The 19,091-nt window shown below is 40.7% G+C and overlaps 3 protein-coding genes across 4 annotated transcripts in view; 1 reads left to right on the top strand and 2 right to left on the bottom strand.

The window, feature by feature from the left end:
• The window catches only part of LOC131889881 (delta(14)-sterol reductase TM7SF2-like), a 10,849-nt gene extending 1,349 nt beyond the window's left edge, over nucleotides 1-9,500 (bottom strand). The window contains exons 1-3 of one of the 2 annotated variants that reach the window (XM_059239100.1): nucleotides 9,016-9,500; nucleotides 1,709-1,943; nucleotides 12-1,054 (exon numbers count right to left, since the gene is read on the bottom strand). In XM_059239100.1, the coding sequence (XP_059095083.1) occupies nucleotides 12-1,054; nucleotides 1,709-1,943; nucleotides 9,016-9,485 (1,748 nt within the window). In that variant the 5' untranslated portion in view covers nucleotides 9,486-9,500. Of the gene's footprint in view, nucleotides 1-11; nucleotides 1,055-1,708; nucleotides 1,944-7,022; nucleotides 7,094-9,015 lie in introns of those variants that run through there. The other variant, XM_059239101.1, reaches the window with a different exon arrangement.
• On the bottom strand, nucleotides 3,428-6,058 carry LOC131889882 (protein fem-1 homolog C-like). The gene has a single exon (XM_059239102.1). The coding sequence runs from the start codon at nucleotides 5,453-5,455 to the stop codon at nucleotides 3,506-3,508; it is 1,950 nt and encodes a 649-aa protein (XP_059095085.1). The 5' UTR covers nucleotides 5,456-6,058; the 3' UTR covers nucleotides 3,428-3,505.
• Nucleotides 9,501-18,370: 8,870 nt separating the features above from the next.
• The window catches only part of LOC131889994 (uncharacterized), a 1,461-nt gene continuing 740 nt past the window's right edge, over nucleotides 18,371-19,091 (top strand). The window contains exons 1-2 of the mRNA XM_059239235.1: nucleotides 18,371-18,529; nucleotides 18,852-19,076. Of these exons, the coding sequence (XP_059095218.1) occupies nucleotides 18,894-19,076 (183 nt within the window). The 5' untranslated portion in view covers nucleotides 18,371-18,529; nucleotides 18,852-18,893. The remainder of the gene's footprint in view (nucleotides 18,530-18,851; nucleotides 19,077-19,091) is intronic.

The following is a 19,091-nucleotide window of genomic DNA, read 5'->3' as shown; positions in this document are numbered from 1 at the left end:
GCACTTGGAAGGTGGCGGCGAGAACCACAGTCGGGTTCACTTTTCCAGAGTTATCTTGGATGCTTTGGACTACCAGCAGAACATTGATCATGGCCAAAGCCATCATGGAGAGGCGGAAGGTTTGGAACTTGAGATCCACTTTCACAAACCAGGGGTTGAATTCTCGTCCGTTCACAAGGTCAACGATAAAGTTGCCAGTGTTGCCCTTTGGATTGATGTTGCTTCTCTTGGCCCAACGAGCGCTGATAAACGCCACGATCGAAGCAACAACCGAAAAGATCAGTGCCGAGATCATTAACTTAAAGTAGTTGACCGAGACGAATTTCAAATCCACTTTACGGTATACCAGTCCGGGAACCACAGCCAAGATGGTGAGCATACTCAGAAATCCGTTCAGTCTTAAATTGTGTCCACTGGCCGAGCGAACAGTTCTTCCCAATGGGATGAAGGCCAACAGTCTTGCAATTATAGAAAAGGCCACAACGGCGAGGAAAGCTTCCAAATTCCAGTAGTCTGTCAATTTCTTCGGGAAAGCGGGTTGGACCAACTTACACGATTTACCTTGGCAGTTCAAATGGAGGGCAATCAAAACCAAGGGACTCAAAACCATGAAGAATAAGGATTGAACCCAGCTGAAGTCCATGTTGAAGAGAAAGCCCATATTCTTCTTGCCCTTGGAGTGCGAGGGATTCGGGATAGCCTTAGGGCCATCATCCTCATCCGAGCTCAGCTCGATCTTGGCATTGGCCAAGCGAGCCGAAGAACGCATTGGTGCAGGTTCGGGCTTGGGTGCTTTTACCGCACTGCGAGAGCTTCTGCGGGTTCTCGCCGGTGAAACCGTCTTATTGGGCGATCCAGTCGATTTCCTTGTCGGGCGGCCAGGGTTTTTGCGTGCTGGACTACGGCCGCGAGATCGTGAACGGCTACGACGAGAGTCTTTCTTAGGCACGGCCAAGTTGCTTTTTACATCTTTCGCCTTAACCGTGTAAACCGTCCCGTCTTCGTATAAAACATCATATTCGTTGTCGTCCTCTCTTACGTACGTGACATTAGCCTAAAAGATAAGGTCATAAAAGTACTCAATCCAGAATGGATAATTCAGAAGGTTCTTATGGTTAGACTGCGGTCGAATACAGCTAAAGCGAAAAGCTATTCAAAGAATGTTGCCACCCTAGATAGAACGAATGTCTCGTCAAGGTCGATGGCGGCAATAGATAATAGGCATGAAAAAAAAAAATAGGACCAAGGTTGATAACCCCATTAGAGAGCCACGGTTCGACGAACAAAAATTGCATACTCGTTTGGACCAAAAGGACAACTTCTTTTGCAAACGCTGGGGACCATGAAGTGAAAGTAGGCCTATCTGGAAATGTTGTCCGTCACCCAATGGTTTAAACGAAAAAGTCCGGTTCATGGCTAAAACATATTTTCTTTCGTTTTGTTTCTTTGCAAAGTACAATAAGTGCTTATTTTCATTCATTTGTCATTCTTGTGGCCTTTTCAACTGTACAATTTAAGCGGAGAAGGGGGCAGTTTGTCCATTAAGAACCCAACCAAACAGCTATTAGCGGCATATTTCATATCCCAGAAACGTTCATACCGTGTGCTCAAACCGCAAGAATGGCAAGAGAGTGTCTTTTTCTTTGCTGTACTCGTTTTCTCGTTATCAACACACCAGCAATAAAGGAATAAATTCCGACCTACTTACCCGGAAAAAGAGATTGGTCCCTGGCCAACGTGCCATGACCTTGCCGCCCTCTTGAAAGTCCATCTTATTTTCCTTTACAAAGGGGGTTGTTGAGGTCGCGGATGTTACAACAGAGGTCGAAGACTTAGACGAAGTTCGTCCAGGACTTTTCTTCTTGGGCATATTTGGACTCTTGGGGCTTTTGGCAGAAGTTCGTCCACGAGAGGAGCTCCTACTCTTTCGGGGAGGGGCCATCCTGAAAATGATCAAGAAGTCAAAATTGACGGATTAAATGGCTTTCAATTGATTAGAGAGTTTACATTTACTGAATAAATTCAAAGAAAGTATACTGTTTAAGCGCACGATCACTAAATGTATGACATATTCCTTCATAAAGCTGCCCCTAGAATTGGACCATTTGTTTGTGCACCGTCAAAAAACCTTATCCACTCACTCCCTTCTTTTCTTCCCAGGTCTCGTATAAGTAAGGTAATGTCAAGCTATTGGCCAAATGAAAGCCAAAGAGGTTCAACGACCTTCCGCTTGGATCCAAACGCAGGAAACTAGGAGAACTAATTTGGAACAAGAGGAAAGATCTTGGATGACTGAGAGATCGTCGTTTTTCACTCATCTGATTAGGAAATCCTTGATTTGAACAATATCAGGAAGAAAAAAAGAGGTTTTTGAATTTTGAACTAGAGCCTAATTTCGTCATTTCTGAGCAAACAATGGACGTTTTGATGCCTTGAACATGACTTGCAAATTAGACACTGGTTTCTCCGTTCGCTTTTATCAATCGTAAAAACTTCATAAACAGTAAAAATCGGATATAAGAGCAAATCCGATATAAGAGCAGGATTGTGCATCCTCGAATCAAATTATATAGTAAAGTAGTATCGGATAAAAGAGCACAAAATTTTGGGCCATATCGGATATAAGCGCAGAATTGAAGGCGGCAAAATATTTCTTTTTTTTCCCGCGTTTCACAACGAAGTTTTCGATGGAAACTGGTCAAGTATTCTATAAAAGCAAGTTTTCAGCCGCTTTCTCATAAAAAACAAACACTCATGCATAATGGCGTCTGCCAAGAGAAGCACTTTTTCCATCGAGGAGAGGCAAAAGCTCCTTGCCTATTTTGACAAGATGTCCAAGTTAAGCCTGACCGAAGCTGCCACAAAGTTAGGAGTCAAACGTGCTTCCTTTGGAAAACTCTTGGTTTTTTTCAAACTTCATAGCCAGTATGTAATGCTGTGACAAAATAACTACGTATTTGGGGCGTAAACATGCAGCCAACACATTGCCCTCCTTGCATTTTGTTTCATTTTTTTGATTTTTATGGTTGCATTTTGTTTGGATCTACATCAAATTATAACTCAAAAATATGTTTTCTGTCATCAGTTTTGCCTCTAGAGCCGCGGAACTGGAGCATTGGATATAAGAGCACATTGGATATAAAAGCAGAAATTCACGGCGCCAAAGCTTCTCTTTTATCCGATTTTTACCGTATAACTAATATTCTTCTTTTTTCCAAGGGAGCCTCATTTTTCTTCATTGGCAAAGCTCTCTTTCGACATTAGTTTATAATCCGAATAGGCTAAGATTTCCTGCATCTAATTAGCCATTTATGTATTATAACCAAATGAAATTAGCCACAAAAAGGCAGCGCACTAATGTTTGTGAAGATGATTGACGGCCATTTATTTTACAACTTAATGCTTTATATTTAATAAGGCGAGTAACACGACTGAAAACTGCTTTTAATTCAAAAGGTTTCGTCAAATATTTGGGATACGCTGTTGCTAAATCTGTAATATACATTTAGCATTTCTTGTGTAATTCGATGAATTCTGACATGCTGGTAGGAAGATAGGTTGAGGGTGGAACTGGAACCTTCTGCTGTAGGAGCACTTGGGTTGCCAAACACTTCAGGCTCACATGTGGAATCAAGTCTAATTTTCCGGAATGAGTTTGTAGAATATCAAGGGGGCGAACATCTTTCTCGTCAGGAAGGTCCATATGAGCACCTGATTTCATCAGAAGATTGGCAACATCTTCATTAAAGTTTTCGACTTTAGCGGCAACATGAAGAGGAGTTTCCTCATTAAAATTTCTGGCATGAATTTGGAAGCCACAACGAATAATGAATTCAGCCACATCAATGCTTGGGAACAACGAAAACGAGTCATCGTCCAAGAAACTGTTGCTTTTTAAAGTGGAAGAGGAGGACACAGCCAAATGTAAAAGGGTGTCTCCTTGTGACGTCAAAGGATTCAACTTCAAGACCGGATCAACCATATAGAAAATAGCTTGCATTTGTTGGTGGGATCTTGCAGCTTTCAGCAAAATCAAAATCAGATGAGCCCAAGTAGTCAAAACAATATCAAAATTGTCCACCTGAGCTTTATAGACTGGTCGCACAGAAAGAAGACCCACAGCTCCAATAATGCCGCTATTCACATGGTCGGCCGTAATATATACATCGCTGAAGTCGATCGAACTGAAAGAGTCTCTCATCATGATATTGATGTACAATTGAACAATAGCTCTGGCGGTGAAACTAGTGTCACACGAGAGTAAGGTTTCTTTCTTGATCTTCAGTTGCAGTGCGTAGTTCCAAAGAGAGACACAAGGTTTGTACTCGTTGGAGTCTGCATGAGAGGCTCCGGCGTACATGTATCGGAATATGGTGTCTTTGTGACAAGCTCCCAGGACTCGCTCCGTTATTAGAAGGGCTTGTTGCTTCAGTAGAGGGAGATTTCCAGATATGACTTCCAATTCATCTTTAGAGTCGATCTCGGTGCATTCCAAGACTCGATGATATTTGATACTTTCCTTGGGGTATTGCGAGTAAAGGCCTTCATGACGAATTTCCAAAGCCTTCCTCCAAAAGAAAAGCGTCGATCCAACATCATGCATATCCAAGAGAAAAGTGCTTCCAGCCAATTCAAAGGCCTCTGCAATGCGTGAGGGCTCATACACCACGGTTTCCAACAAGTAGTTAAAAATCATTAAAGAACCTTTGAGACACGCTGTTTGAAGGATATCATCTTCATACTTGGATTTTTTAAAAGGATCAGCTCCATTCTCCAACAAGATTCTAGCAGATTCAAATCTATTCTCTTGGACAGCGTAATGTAAGGCTGTTTTATGTTGCACATCTTCCGCGTTCACCTGAACATTATTCTCAACCAAGAATCGAACAAGATCAGGACTTTGAACTGAATTTATGAGACATGTCCCACCAAAGTGATTCGGTTGTTGAATATCCGCTCCATGACGAACCAAACATTTAATGATTTCAAAGTGACTGGTGTTTAAGCCATTTCGAACTATGTAGCAGGCACTTCTAATCGGGGTGGATCCAGAGTCAGACATGGCATTGACGTCGGCGCCATAACGAAGTAAGACTTTCACAACAGCCAATCGACCAGAGACGGCAGCACACCAAAGGGGAGTCACATGATGACTGACACCTTCTTCCAGGACTTCATAAAGACCTCTTTTCTCAATATCTGCCTCACAAGTGGACAGTAGGAAACTAACCACCTCTGCACTTCCATTTTTACATGCCAAAAACAATGGGGTACAACCATCAACCGTGTCATCCACTATTGCTCTTCGATCATCTCTTCCAATTTCTTCTAACTTCCTCTGAAGAGTCTTCGATATTTGCGATCCCGGACAGGCAATCTGACATTCTTGACTTAGAGATGAGAATAGCTTCTTCTTTTGGTCCGGTCGATCGAGATATCCAGAGCTAATTCTCATGATTCAACGTAACTTTTCCGACTGAGCGTGTGACCTCAGACTCAATCTGCTGTCGTAACTGTAGGCCTTGTTGCCCAGGGGGCCCGAGATTACAAACATGAAATAATTGGCACAACGCCGACGTCTTCTTCCGCGAGAGTTAACGATAAGGCCAAGAACAGGGTAAGGATACAACGAAGTAAAAATTTCTGAATCAAGCCAATGCTCGGTTCTCTTTTCTCGGGCAATTGAACGACGACTGAGACGCTTCTTGCTCGTGGGTTTGTTTTCGTAGAAAGCTCCTCATTCTTCAAGCATTTATTCCTGGCCTGCGTTCGCCATTTCACCACCACAGGCTTAGGCGCAGAGTTTTCTCCATGAAAATGCGCGAATTGAGAATCGCTCGCTGCTTCCTCTTCGCAACCGGCCTTCGTTCAACCGGTTCCCACTTCCCATTCCAGGCTCATTTTTTGGATCACAGATCACAAAGCCAACAACATCAAAAACGAACTTTTCAAGCATGCATCCAGTTCATGACACAGATAATCACACGATGTTCACGACGAACACGCAAAACCTTAAATGCTTCGAGCCAGAAAGTTCTCTTTCTGGCTTGGTGGTAATTTTATGGATTTTTCATTATTTATAATGCAAGACCACGAAAATGCGTGGTTATACATACGTTGAAAGAACTTGCCACCTTTTCAATCAAGGCTCTTGGCCTCATTCTGTCAAGTCTTAACAGATGGATGGATAGTTTTCAATCGAGTAGATTAGTTCGTTTTAGATGGTATTCAGCAGAGCTTCGTTCCTCCCTAATTCAACATTTGAGGTGTATACAACCTTCTCATCTAGGTCACACGTTGCAAGAACTAACCCATTTCGAGCGATAGTCTTTTCTTAGTTTGGACATGGGGAAAGCCCATTGTCATCAAAGTAAAAAAGCTTTGAGACAAAGTTGTGCGTACAGGAAACTTTCGAGAAATCTGAGAATACGACCCAGGTGGACGCCGAATTCCTCAGGATAGGCAACGTCCGAGTGTTCTCTCCTATCGTTGTGCGGACAAACAAACGTAGAAACACAATAATATGCTCCAAGATGCCCGACTTTATCAAGAAAATTTTCGTTGAACAACTTTTTGCCGAACTATTCTAATACCAAAATATCCACCACCAAGCCTTCTAAGAGACTTTTCAAATCCTAGAAGGGTAAAATTACAAACGCTTTTAACATCCAAATAGGGATAAACAGAGAGCTATATATTGTGTACTTGTAGTGTACCAGCGACTGTTACTAATCTTTATAGTTCTTTATAATTATAATCTTTGGCCATTAAAATGCGCTAAAACAGCGTAAGGTAGGTTTGGCAAAAGTGATACTTTTAGAGTTATTCAACAAAAATCTTGTAAAACTGTGCTTTTCCTAGTACTATTTTGTTGGAAATGATGATTTGTCAAAGGTTTGCCGCGTTATCAATCATAGTCCAATTCTTATTACATTTCAAAATTGTTCAGAATTTTGCTTATGGAGAATTTGACACGACTCCCAGAAGAGCTGATGGCTTATTCTTTGTGTCACAGTACTTACCCAATAAATTGTTCACTGAATTATCTCTTGATAAAGTCTGGCACCTTAGAGCATATTCTCTTGTTTCTACGTTTGTTTGTCCGCACCTAAACGAAGCAGAGGGCGCTTCTTCCTCAGCTCAATGAAAGGGAGTATTGGTGCGCCAAAAAACTCTGAATACTTTCGAAACCTTCAAATTACAAGCAGTCCAAACATACTCCCTTTTAGATCTGCTATTTATTGGACATGTATAACAATGCCCAGCATATGTGCAACATCATTTTAGCATTTCAATTTTCCAAAGCATTTGATTGAAAACATAGATTTCTTTCACCAATGACACATTTCTTCTCAAATAGAAATGCAACATGAATTAAACAACAAAAATCTCACGGGTGGAAGGCCAATCAAATGACCATGCTCAATGTTACGAATTTCCTCGTTTCCAGAGACTTGGCCCTTAAAACATAATTAAAGGCGGTTTGTGAATCCCAAACACTTCATTTCATTTGATAAACAATTCAAGACGATTTTTTTTGTTTCCTTTGTTGATTTTGCTTGCCAAGCTCTGTATGTCATACTTTAGGCTAAGAATTAGGATAATGTCAGTGAGATTTAAGAAGGAATTCTGAAAAGTGTAGACTTGAGTTAAGTCAGAAGTCCTCCAACTTGATACATTGGCAATGGAAGTTCAGATTATTCAGATCAAGATTGAGGGCTTAAACTTTGCAAATATTAGTGACCTTATAACCAACAGCGACGGTTGAAGACTCGCCAACCAGATTCCTCAATAAATAATCCTATTTAAGTGGTTTCTATTTCATCACTAACTCGACATGATATGTAAAATGGAACAAGACTCTTCGCAACTTCTTACAAACACATTCACATTGTACGCGTACTAACAAGTATCTCAAATAAGTGCGTTGAAGCAAGCAATAAGTGCTAATAAAAGCGGGCTCAAGATCACGGCAAAATTGGCGTTTACAGACCATAAAGATATCAATGACATCTCAAATAGTAATCGTATTGTTCCAGCTTGATGTAACCTTTGTAATAACGTGAAAAGCATAATGAAGCTGTATTTTGGCGTCAATTTGGAGAAAAGTGTAGTGAAAAAATGAATCGTTTACTTAGTCGTAATTCCAAATGGGAATTCATGAAACCTCGCGATGCTTTCTCATTGACTTCAATAATGCGGGTCATTTTTTCACTCATTTTGCTCGCTGTTCTGAATGTTCCTTGATAACTTTGGCCCCGCTACAATCATTTCCAAAGGAATCAAAAGAAATGACTTTTCTATAGAAACTGCAGTGTTTGTACTGGTAAGAGGTTGAGTGAAAATGACAGCTACGAAATACATTTAAACCTTCATCTGCGCAACTATCAAATGCCGGCTCTCGACAATTACATCGGGACATTTGGATCTTGATCTTCTCTCTTCCTCTTCATCGACTGTTACATCAAGGTCAAAATCACCTGGATCTTTACACAAATCTTTGTTCATGGGATACTTCATCCCACCTAGGGGCTTTTGAGGCAGTTTTGACAAGCGATTCTTGGCAACTCCTTCGTCGCCCAACGTATCTCAAACCCTTCCAAACTCCTTACCAAACTCGGACCAATCAAGACATCCACCCCCTTTCCCTCCTTCTGGATTGAATGATATCTAGTGCCCACCCAGCCACGCCTCGGGGGACGCCTCGGGGCACGCCTCAGGCCACCCTCTCAAAACAACCTCCCCTCCCTCGCCTGACCAATTGGCGGGAGGAGCTCCAAGAGTCACACAGAACTAACTAACATCGGCGGGCGGCTACGAATGGACCCAAAATTCAGAGATTTCAAGTACACACAGACCAGGGAACCGCTATATCCCTTTGAGGCTGACTCAGCTTCATTGGATAAAGCATGATATTCCCAAGCAATATAATCCAATGGTCAATGGTCAATGGACGGGACAGAGATTGGAGACCGCGAGACTCCGACATTGCCCGGTTTAGTAAGATGGCCTTACCTGATTGCCAAAGGTAAATCGGTCAGAATTAGGTCCGTTGGTTGATGGAAATGATGGCGAAGAGACTTGCGAAAGAATCTGGCCAATCCGTGCTTGTGTCCGTACGGCACCCGCGGGTTCTTCCGTAGACGTTCGGTCGATCGGTGGATGGGTCGGTGGGTCCTCCTGTTTATTTTGAATACAGAGAAAAGGCGGCGCTTCTCGCTTGTATTATTAACGGACAAGCTCTTCGAGTAAGACTCAGCGTGACTAGACCAACGAGCCACTCTATTCACTGCCAGTAAAAAGCCAATCGAATTCTTCAAACATGGATTGCGATTGGATAAAATGTTAGCTATAAAAAACTTAAAGCTTTTTCTGCTTTTGTCGTTTGGACTTGAAGTGCATTTCCATGCGATTTCCTTGAAAATGCAACTATTGCGCCAAGCCGAGTGGCACAAGCGGGACTTATCTTTGTTGCTAGCCAACATCTACTTTAGCCGTTCATTTTTTGTACTGGACGTTTGAGTTTCGTAATTGTATCTCACGACTATACTTTTGCCGTTTTTGGCCACAACAAGGATTTTCCTTCAAGTCTCCTGATGATTAGTTTTAATGAGCTCATTCGATTTTGGCCACCTTTTGGCGTAGCTTTGCCCGGCGCAACATTTCAAGCCAGAAAGCGTCATCTTCCCCGTCCACAAAACGCAACTCAAACCCAAGCCATTTTTCCTTTCGAGAGAACGTAAACAGGGTTCCCAAATTAAGGAGTGATGTGAGTTTAGATCATAACTTCTTTCAACCAATACAGAAAGTAGCTTTGAGTCAAATCTTGCCATTCCCAAGACTTGATTGATTCAAACGATGAAATCAGACTTTTCATTTCGTTACCCAAGTCTTTCGTAAAGGTATTTTTGTTCCAATCAGTGAGAACTTTGACAACATCCGCCAAAGCAGCCTGTGGAGCTTATAAGTTCTAGACTAGCCAAGACAAGGGCCAAGGCACTGCCCAGGGACGCTCGAAATAAAATGCTTAGGCCATCTTAATGAAAAATAGAATATGTGGAAGCAAAGCTAAATCGTTCATGGGAATACTGGGATATAGTTCACCAAGCAACAGATTGACGCTATGCTTGAGCTTAAATGCTTTCTTCCCTATAATTAAAAAATCTTTTCAGATCTAAGTGATGAGGTTCTAGCAAATTTAGTGTGCGTTTGCAATATTAATAACAGCGCTGTCATTTTTAGACAGCGTTACCTAGCAAGAGATCAATAGACCTCGAAAAAAAGTTGCCGTTGACGCCAAAATAATTTTTTTAGTTGAGAAAAATGTGAAAAAAAATTAAAAAATGCAACAAAACTTGGAAAAACGTGAAAGAAGTTATCGAAACTTGAAAAAGGGCTGTGAAAATTCTTAAAAAAGATGTAAATATGCCAAGAAAAATGTTGCAATGAAGCAAAAAGATGTTACAACGGGGAAAGTTAGTTTTAGTCCCTTTTAGCCTCATTGCTGCATCGTTTTTGATTGGTAAATCTAAGCACTCAATGTATTTACTGGATTATCCATTGAGTTTGCAAGAAACTAACATTTATTGCTTGCCATGTGTGACATTAGGACACGTTTTGAAATGATGCAGATGTCGTGGTAAACAATTGGTTATCTTCTTGACCCTACTGGTTCTGCTGCTGAGGGCGCTTTTGTTCAGAAAAAATTTTGGTTTGGATCAGGGCTCCATTTGAATTTTGGACGCCTTTTTGTGATGTCAATCTGCGTATGATGTCCCGCCACTAAGTGCCAACTGATATAGTATTCTGTTAAGACAATGACATGAATTTTGATGACAATGGTCTAAAAAATTATTAATTAATGATGATTTGATAATCTACTTCCTTTGTGAGGGCCAAAAATATGTATGTGTCTAGGATTATTACTTGTAATTTATCAACTTATAAAACTAGCAATATTAGGTTTAGGACCTGACCAAATAAAAAGAATTGTAAATTTTGACTTAATTATGAATTGCATCGCTTGTGGCATTTTTTTAGAGTTTTGAATTAATGACAAGGATTTGCCTAACAAAGTGCAAGAATTTGTTATTTTGTTAAAGTAGATTGATGTTTATGCTCTTTATTTGTCAAGATTACTGACATTAGAGTTTGATCATTCACTTGCAAAAATAAGTCAACATTAAGGTTTTTTTTGTGCAGACTTCCTTACCGCTACCGGGATTGGAATCTCAGCAGTTCAAGACGAGAAGATTATTTATTTTACTTGACTTTTATTTATATATATTATTGATCGACCAACGAATTAGAGTTGGCTGATCTGGCTAATCCTTGAATATCAGGTTGATCCGAAATTTTAGTCAAAAACTTGTCCAAGTCCGACTTAAATCTTGCTACTGGATCAACGTCTACATAAGCCCTGAATATTAAGGGCAGCAAATTGAACAATGAAGAGCTCGAGAAAGAGAGAGTTGGACTTCATTGTTTTAACTAGCCTGAATTCTCGATGGCTTGAAGGTGCTCTCAAAACCCACATTAAGCCTCTTTAGTCACTACAATTGACCCTAAATCCTGGGTTGGGACAAAGCTCATGAATGCTTTTGAAAATGTACAATATCAGATACCTTTCGTACCTTCTCTGAGTACTGTACAATCCCAACTTTTCTAACCACTCCCAATGCGAGAGCTCTCATATCTTCAATGTTCCTAGTAAAACATCTTTGGACCTGCTAGAGCTTTTGCAAACCTGCTGAACTAATTGGAGCCAAATAGGAGAGCATATTCAAGATGCAGCTGAACAATCGACTTGTACAGAGTTAGCATCATGATACTATCTCTGGACTTAAATGTGCGATACATCCAACCACATGTTTGAAAAGCCTTACCAACTTTCAACTGGATAGCTCATCGAACTTTCCATTATCTTTGAGGACTACACCTAAATCCATCATGGATGAGACCTGCTCAATGTCCTTACCTTCATCATCTAATAGTGGAGTGTCTAATGCGTTGACCCTCATTGAGCAGAATTTCAGTCCATTCAGTGCCATGTTATCCTCAGCAACCCAGGAGTAGATTTAGTCTAGGACCTTTGCCAGACAACCAGAGCTCTGAAAATCCTACCAACTACCAATTTTGTATCATCAGCATAGAAGAGATACTGACATTACTACTATAAAGCTTCTGAAGCAGAGCAATGAAGATAATGAAAAGGAGAGACCCAAAATGGAGCCCTGGAACACCCGACTTGACATCATGTATGTCACTAAGGATCCCTCAACCTTAACTAATTTTCCTACCACAAATGAAACTTCTTAGCCAATTGAGAACCTTGCCTTGGATCCCAATGTCATGAGCCTGTTAACTAAAAGGCCATGATCTACCTTGTCAAAGCCTTGGCAAAGTCAAGATAAACTACATCAACTGATTCATGGCTCTCCAGTCCCTCAATAACCTGCTCTATATGCTCAATCAGTTGGGTAACCGTGCTAAAATGTGCTCGGAACCCATGCTGTCTAGGAGAAGGACTTCATGTATATCAAGAAATTCAACAAGTTTGAACTTCATGATCTTCTCAAACACCTTTGCAATATTTGAAGTGAGAGAAATTGGCCTGTAGTTACTGGGGAGTGACTTATCTTCCCCTTTGAAAATTGGAACAACATGAGCTACCTTCAGAGAAGAGGAACTTGCCCTGGTCCAAGATGCAACGCATCAAGTACGAGAAAACAGGAGCAAGAACCTGTGAGCATCTCATCAGAAACTGAGATGTCACTCCATCAGGGCCAGGGGAGCTTGAGAGTCTCAAGTCCCTGATGGCCTCTAAAGCATCCTGATCTGTGACTACAAGATCATCTAAATGCTCAGCTTGACAAGCCTTGCCAGTACCAACAAACTCATCAATAGAGTAATGGACTGTTGCTCCTAAACTCAGTGGAGTTGAAAACACACTTAGAGAACTGATCTTTCTTTAAACTGACTCATTCAAGAGTTACATAGGCCTAGTTGTGACATGTGTTATTGTTCTTGTCTATGTACTTTTCAGGCGCGGAGTGACGTCACAGCCGGTAGTAGCAGGCAGCCACCTTGTTACTGCATTGCCGACCAACCCCTATTTCTCTATATACCTTGGTTTGGATCAAACCCAGAACGGCAGATGTAGCTCAATTGCCGCTTCCTTTTCTTGCAAACTTTCCAACACCAAAAAAGTGAAGTTGAATTTGATATTCAAATATGTTAGATGATTAAATATTCCTTAAAGTTTAAATTGCGACAACTAGACTACCCAAATTCTTTCATTATAATCATGACAGGGATTACATTTTTTGCAGCTGTTAATTAAAGTAGTGAAAACCCACCAAACCCACCAAAATGCCAAAAAGTTTGAGTTGAGGATTTAACCCTTCATCAGATCATGCTCTACAGAAAAAAATAAAAAGGTCCCAAATAAGGAACAACAAGTTAAGAAAGCAGCAGATAAGGACCCAAATGACATCTTTTTGGCTGAAAAAATGGTTTTAACCTTGTTTTCGAGGTCTAGAGATTAGGATCCGTTTCAACTTTTGTGCTTTTGATTTCTTTGTGATTTGAAATTTTTTAATCAGCAACTGTGACTATTCTTTAATAAGGAATGATCTTTCCCTCCTCAAGTACAAATTTGGCAAAGGAAAGAAGCCTATTTTTATTCCAAATTATGAGATAGATTCTTTCTCAGGGCTTAATTTGCCCTCTCAATTCCTTGCTTGAGCGGGAAAACAATGTGGCCAAACCTACTCAAAATCATTTCATGCCATTGTAAATAAAATCAATCCATAAAGGAATAGCAATGATCAGCATCAATAATGACATGGCAACGTGAGTTATGTTCAAAGACAGGTTTGTTTCTCGAAAATTGACTCTCAGTATGGCCTGAATTTTCAATTTTCCGGTTTTTCCGAGGATATTATTTGCCACCCCATTAATAGGAGCAGATCTCCCAAAGCCATGGAGTCCGTCAGAACTGGAGAGGAACTGACAACTGCATCAAGTATAGTAAATAAATAAAGAACTTCTAGATTTATTACACGGTTGAGTGATTCAACAGTTTTCTTTGCAATCCATCAAAAGCAGAAATGTGATGTTATTTTGTGAGTTTCAGCTCCTGGCAGAAAAAAATCACGTAAGCCCCAAAGATGTCAAGAAAGGAGCCAAAATTGGAAGAATTCATGCAATAATATTCCACTTTTATATTTGATCTTCTCATAGCCAAATTTCTATCAGTCAGCAATCCCTGCAATCCTAAACTCTTTATACACCACCAGGAGTCTTGAGTGACTTTCTCAATAAACTTCATTTCCTCTATTTCAGTGAGGTGAAATCAATGCATCATTTCAAGACTTTTATGTAAGTAATGGCTGTGAATGACTTTGGGTTGTGCATACTTTTTTTTTGTAAAGCAACCCCTGATGGGCGCAGCCTCCAAGATCCAAAAAGCAAAATTTTTTAACAATGGAAAATAATTGAAACCAGTTTTAGATGACAATGCGTGGTCTAATCCTGTCAACAACTATTTTCAAAAGGAGAGGAAATGTCATGTAGAGTCTTGCTCCGTTGGTTTTTTCTTGCTTTTTTGCTTGAATTTGGAGGAATTCAAATATACATTCAGATATTGACGGAAAATTCAAGTAAAAACCCAACTTCAACCGGCGTTATCAACAAAGGGATGTCAGGTTTGTTGTCAGATGAAAAGGGTTGCCAGAGAAGACTTCAGATTGGCGTTGACATAGGTTAAAAGTAACTAGCACATTTGGTGACATTAAAAAACACAAAAACAATGATTTGGGCAATTTTCTCAAAAATCACAGTGCTAAGTATTTGCATTTACTTGACCAATCAGGGCAATCTTGACCAATTCAAAATGGCCTCACTTGAAATTCATTTTTGAAGTTGGGTGATTTACTTGGACTGTAACGGGTAACAGAAACACGTTACTTTTCTCAAAAAGTTTTGGTAATGGTAATGTGTCACTTTTTCTAAAAGCATTGGCAAAGGTAATGTGCTCATTTTTCTATTGATTAACAGTAATGATAGTGCGCTGCTTTTTTCAGCAACAAGTCAAGCCCTGCCTTCCACCAAGGGCGGCTTTACACTAGGATAGAAAACCAAGATTGAATCCAGTTTGAGGATAGAATTGGGAGTAGTGCTCGGGCAAGTTTTTCGCAATATGAGTCTTTTTGTTCAGCTTGAGTACAGTGGAAGACTGGAGCCCTTTGTTAGACTCAAGTCTTTTGCCGGACTTGTCCCAGCATTAGCCAGCCCTACTTGAATCTTCAAACCAAATTCAATCTTGTTTTCAATCCTAGTGTAAAGCCGCCCTAATTCATGTGCAATCATGTCCTCGGTTATCTTCACCATTCCAATTTGACGTTTTGGAAAAAGGAGAAAGGCTGAGAGGTAGCATTGAAGGGTTAAAATCTAGTTCGTTGCATTGTCCTTAAACATAACCAAATGACAAATAGTGAGGTATCCTGCATCACCTGACAACTAGCTTTCAGCTAAAAGGTAGTCAGTGTTGCAATTTTAGCAATTAGGTAATTGTCATTGCTGATTGCAAAAGATTAATGGAAGTGATGTGCAGCTACTCCTCAACTGTTGCTTAAAAGCCCCCTAGCCCTTGAATCTGAGTTGCCTCAGGCTTGCGCCCCTGCCTAGGTGCCCCCAGGCTCTTGCAACAGAAAGGTTAGATTAGGTGCCTGCCATGCCCTTGCAAAGAAGCTGCCGCAGGCTTGCGCCACTGCGTAGGGGTCCACAGGCCCTTGCAACCAAAAGGTTAGGTAAGGTTAAAACATAGATGCTCTAGGCATAGATATGCGAGGTTGAGTATACATCATCAAATTTGACCAATCTGATTGGCTGCCAATAGCCAATGAACCTGGGCTTTGTTTGGAAACTTTCCCAACAGGCAGTCATTTGATTCTAAAAAGTTGTCGCCCATTTGCATTGCATAATAGGGCAAAGCTTTGGATGATTTATGACAAATTTGATCCACCATGGCTTTAACCAACTCATTCCACAGGCTGAAGAGTGTCTTTTGTCATTGCAATGGTATAAGTGTGTTATTTCTCAATAAAATGTTGTTGACACACTGATCTTTTGCATGCTGCGAGTCTCAAGTTGGACTAAAGCACTCCAAAAACGAAAGTACAACCATATTCAACAAATTACATTGTAAAGTATAAGGGATTTGTTTCTTGATAGACTCAGGAAGCTCACATGTGATATTGTTAATCTGAATAATCTAATGAAATATAGCAATCAAGGAACCATGGTAGCTGAGTGGTCTAATGCACTCAATAGAGGCATAACATGGTTCCCCAGAGGCCATGGGTTCAAATCCCACCTTCAGAATACACCTAATCTTATGAAAAATGGGTTCAGAAATGATTTAGAAAGTAACAAAATAGTAATAACAATCTAAAATGCCATATACATGTATCAGCTTGTCTACAAGTAAAACTTGGCAGTGTCCTTGAAGAAAATATTCAATGATCCTTGTCATAATAGAAGTCTTTCTTATACAGCGCATCAGTTCAAAATCTGTTTGGAAACTTTTTAGTTCTACTGATTGTTTACATTTTTGAAGTGGAGCCACTTGTCAAACCTCGCACATCTCTAAATCCAGGGTCTCTAGGTTAGAATAGCGATCCCCAAGCTAGGGCAAGAAATGAATAAATTGCCAAAATGGCACCACTGGCCTAATGCTTCATGTCAGCTGACGCAGCGTAACTCCCTTTTTGTCACTTGGTTATGTATTAGGACTAAAAGTTTTTTTTGTGGCTTTTTACTGCAACTGAATCAGTATCTGGAACATTGTATCCCAGCTGATTGAAAGCAGCCGTCTACGAAAAGAAACCATACCCTATCACCCATTCAGCTGTCACCCATTCGCTCTGAAAACGAGTCCGCCTGGCTAGTTTACATTACACTCTTTAGGCCTTGGTTCCTATGTATGGAGGAAGGTGGTTAATATTAAAGGATGTAGAGATTCCTTTACCCAAAGATCACTATACATAATTTACGCGTATTTTTCTCATCCTTTTGTTAGCAGGGATTTATGGCCAAATATTTTCTTTTTGTGCAGGGGGCATTGAAGTTTATCCAGGGGCAACAGCATGAAAAATAATGCCTAGAATATCAACTTGGTAGCCCTGTGGTATGAAATAATTCCTTTCAGTTACATTCGTTGGATGTTATTTACACGTACCGTCGTGAGATAGCACAAGGTGTCTTTGATTCATGTTTGATTGAAGCTGCTCACCCTTCAGAAAGCCTCAGTGTCCATGGCACTTTTTCCTTACGTGACCTATAAATATAATTTTAAGTTTGAATTTCGCCCTAAAACGCAAATTTGCAAAAGTCATAGCCTCAGGCAAAATAAAACTCGGACAAAGCCATACTTTTGGTTGTCACCCTTTCATTTATGCTAGTAGATATACATGCAGTTCAGCATTGGAGTTACTTCTTCTGGCAAGTCACAGCCCAAACATCCAGCCTCAAGCCGGATTACTCTTTGCCATTTCAGCCGGTCTTCATAGAAAGCCAACTTTTTGGCACTTCATTGATCCTTGGGAGTAATATATGCCATTTCAGCCTTGTTCAGCCGGGCTTAGCTAGCCTGCCTTTAATGCTCCATACGAGAGGCAATGGGCTTCGCTGTACTGGACAGATTTGCCTCTATACTGAAAAACCTTTCCGTCCGCTTGTACAGCCACTAGAAGCTCGTCGGTCTGACATGGCCCATTAAGCGCTACGTCCGAAAAAAGTACATTTCTACAAGATGATTAAAAATTGAACAAAATGGGTACCTCCAACTGCTGTTTACCATGATTTATTTCAATCTTCTGTACTCTATGAATTCCGAGTACGATTCGGGGCGAACCATTATTTTGTAGAATACATAAGGTTCTCTGGCAAAATTTCCGTTGAGCCGGTATGTACGTGCGGAGATCTGACGCGACAAAGTGATGGTGATTGAGTTCCCCTTTTCTTTTTAGTAGCGCTACATAGAAAATAGTCACTACTACTCTTCTACACTGAGTCTTTCTATTCCTCTGCTAGGATGTGCGTACTTCAAGAGAAGCAGAACGTAGCAAAGAACGACCAGGGAGAGCAAAATGTTGACTGAGAAACGACGCTAAACTGGCAAATGCTTAGAATTTCAGTGTATTATATCTTTCGTGACAACTATCAAAGATCCTCTTATTAAAACAACGATTTCAACGATTCCTTTTACGTCGTGTTGGAAGTCATTGGATAAAGATTCAACTGAAATTACATTTCTCCAATAGTATGGTCTCATGAAGCAGATCGTATTCTTTCCCTCTTCTACTACAACTAGTAGTACTACTACCTCTACCCCTGTCCTTCTACTAGTAGTACTACTCGTCTCCCACTACTACTGCTACATAACCAACCCTGTACGTAGAAGTTCCACTACATAGACAAGGAGAGAGCAGTTCGAAGCTTCACTCACTCTATAACCTCATCTAAGGTAAGACCATCCTGTGATGGAAGATCTTATACCATTGTTAGCTCTATTTTGCCATGATATGCCTGAATTGAGTTTTCATTCAATCCCACACATTTCCATCCAACCGTCAGTCAGTTTTGCCGACATCTGTTCTATGCCGCATTGGCATAAAACTGATCGGAGGATGCTTGGCCGGATTTGTCGGGTTTTTTTTCTTTCTTTCGACGCCCATCAACAACTGACATTACACATTATTTTACGCATACTTCTGCTGATTGCATTTTTTGCGTACAAGTATGAGTTGTTTTTCGAATATTTGAAGAATACTCTCGTCTCCTTTCAGTTCTCCTCACTCTCAACTCACTTCAAATCCATCATCATCATCATGCCCAAAGGAGCCGGTCTGACCAAGCCCATGAAGCTCAGCCCCGAGCTGGCCGAGGTGGTGGGCAAGAAAGAGGCTTCCAGAGCCGAATGCATCAAGCAACTCTGGGCCTACATTAAGAAACATAATCTTCAAGACCCCGAGAACAAACAGTACTTCACCCCTGACAAGAAAATGGCCAAGGTATGTGAGCGGACA

Source organism: Tigriopus californicus, chromosome 11, assembly GCF_007210705.1.
Source record: "Tigriopus californicus strain San Diego chromosome 11, Tcal_SD_v2.1, whole genome shotgun sequence".
Classification (NCBI taxonomy): domain Eukaryota; kingdom Metazoa; phylum Arthropoda; class Copepoda; order Harpacticoida; family Harpacticidae; genus Tigriopus; species Tigriopus californicus.
Note: the sequence above shows the minus strand (reverse complement) of the source record. Positions and strands in the feature narration are given on the sequence as shown.

Bases quoted from the DNA above. Each gene is read 5' to 3' on its own strand.
- LOC131889882 (XM_059239102.1), bottom strand. From the start codon at position 5,455: ATGAGAATTAGCTCTGGATATCTCGATCGACCGGACCAAAAGAAGAAG.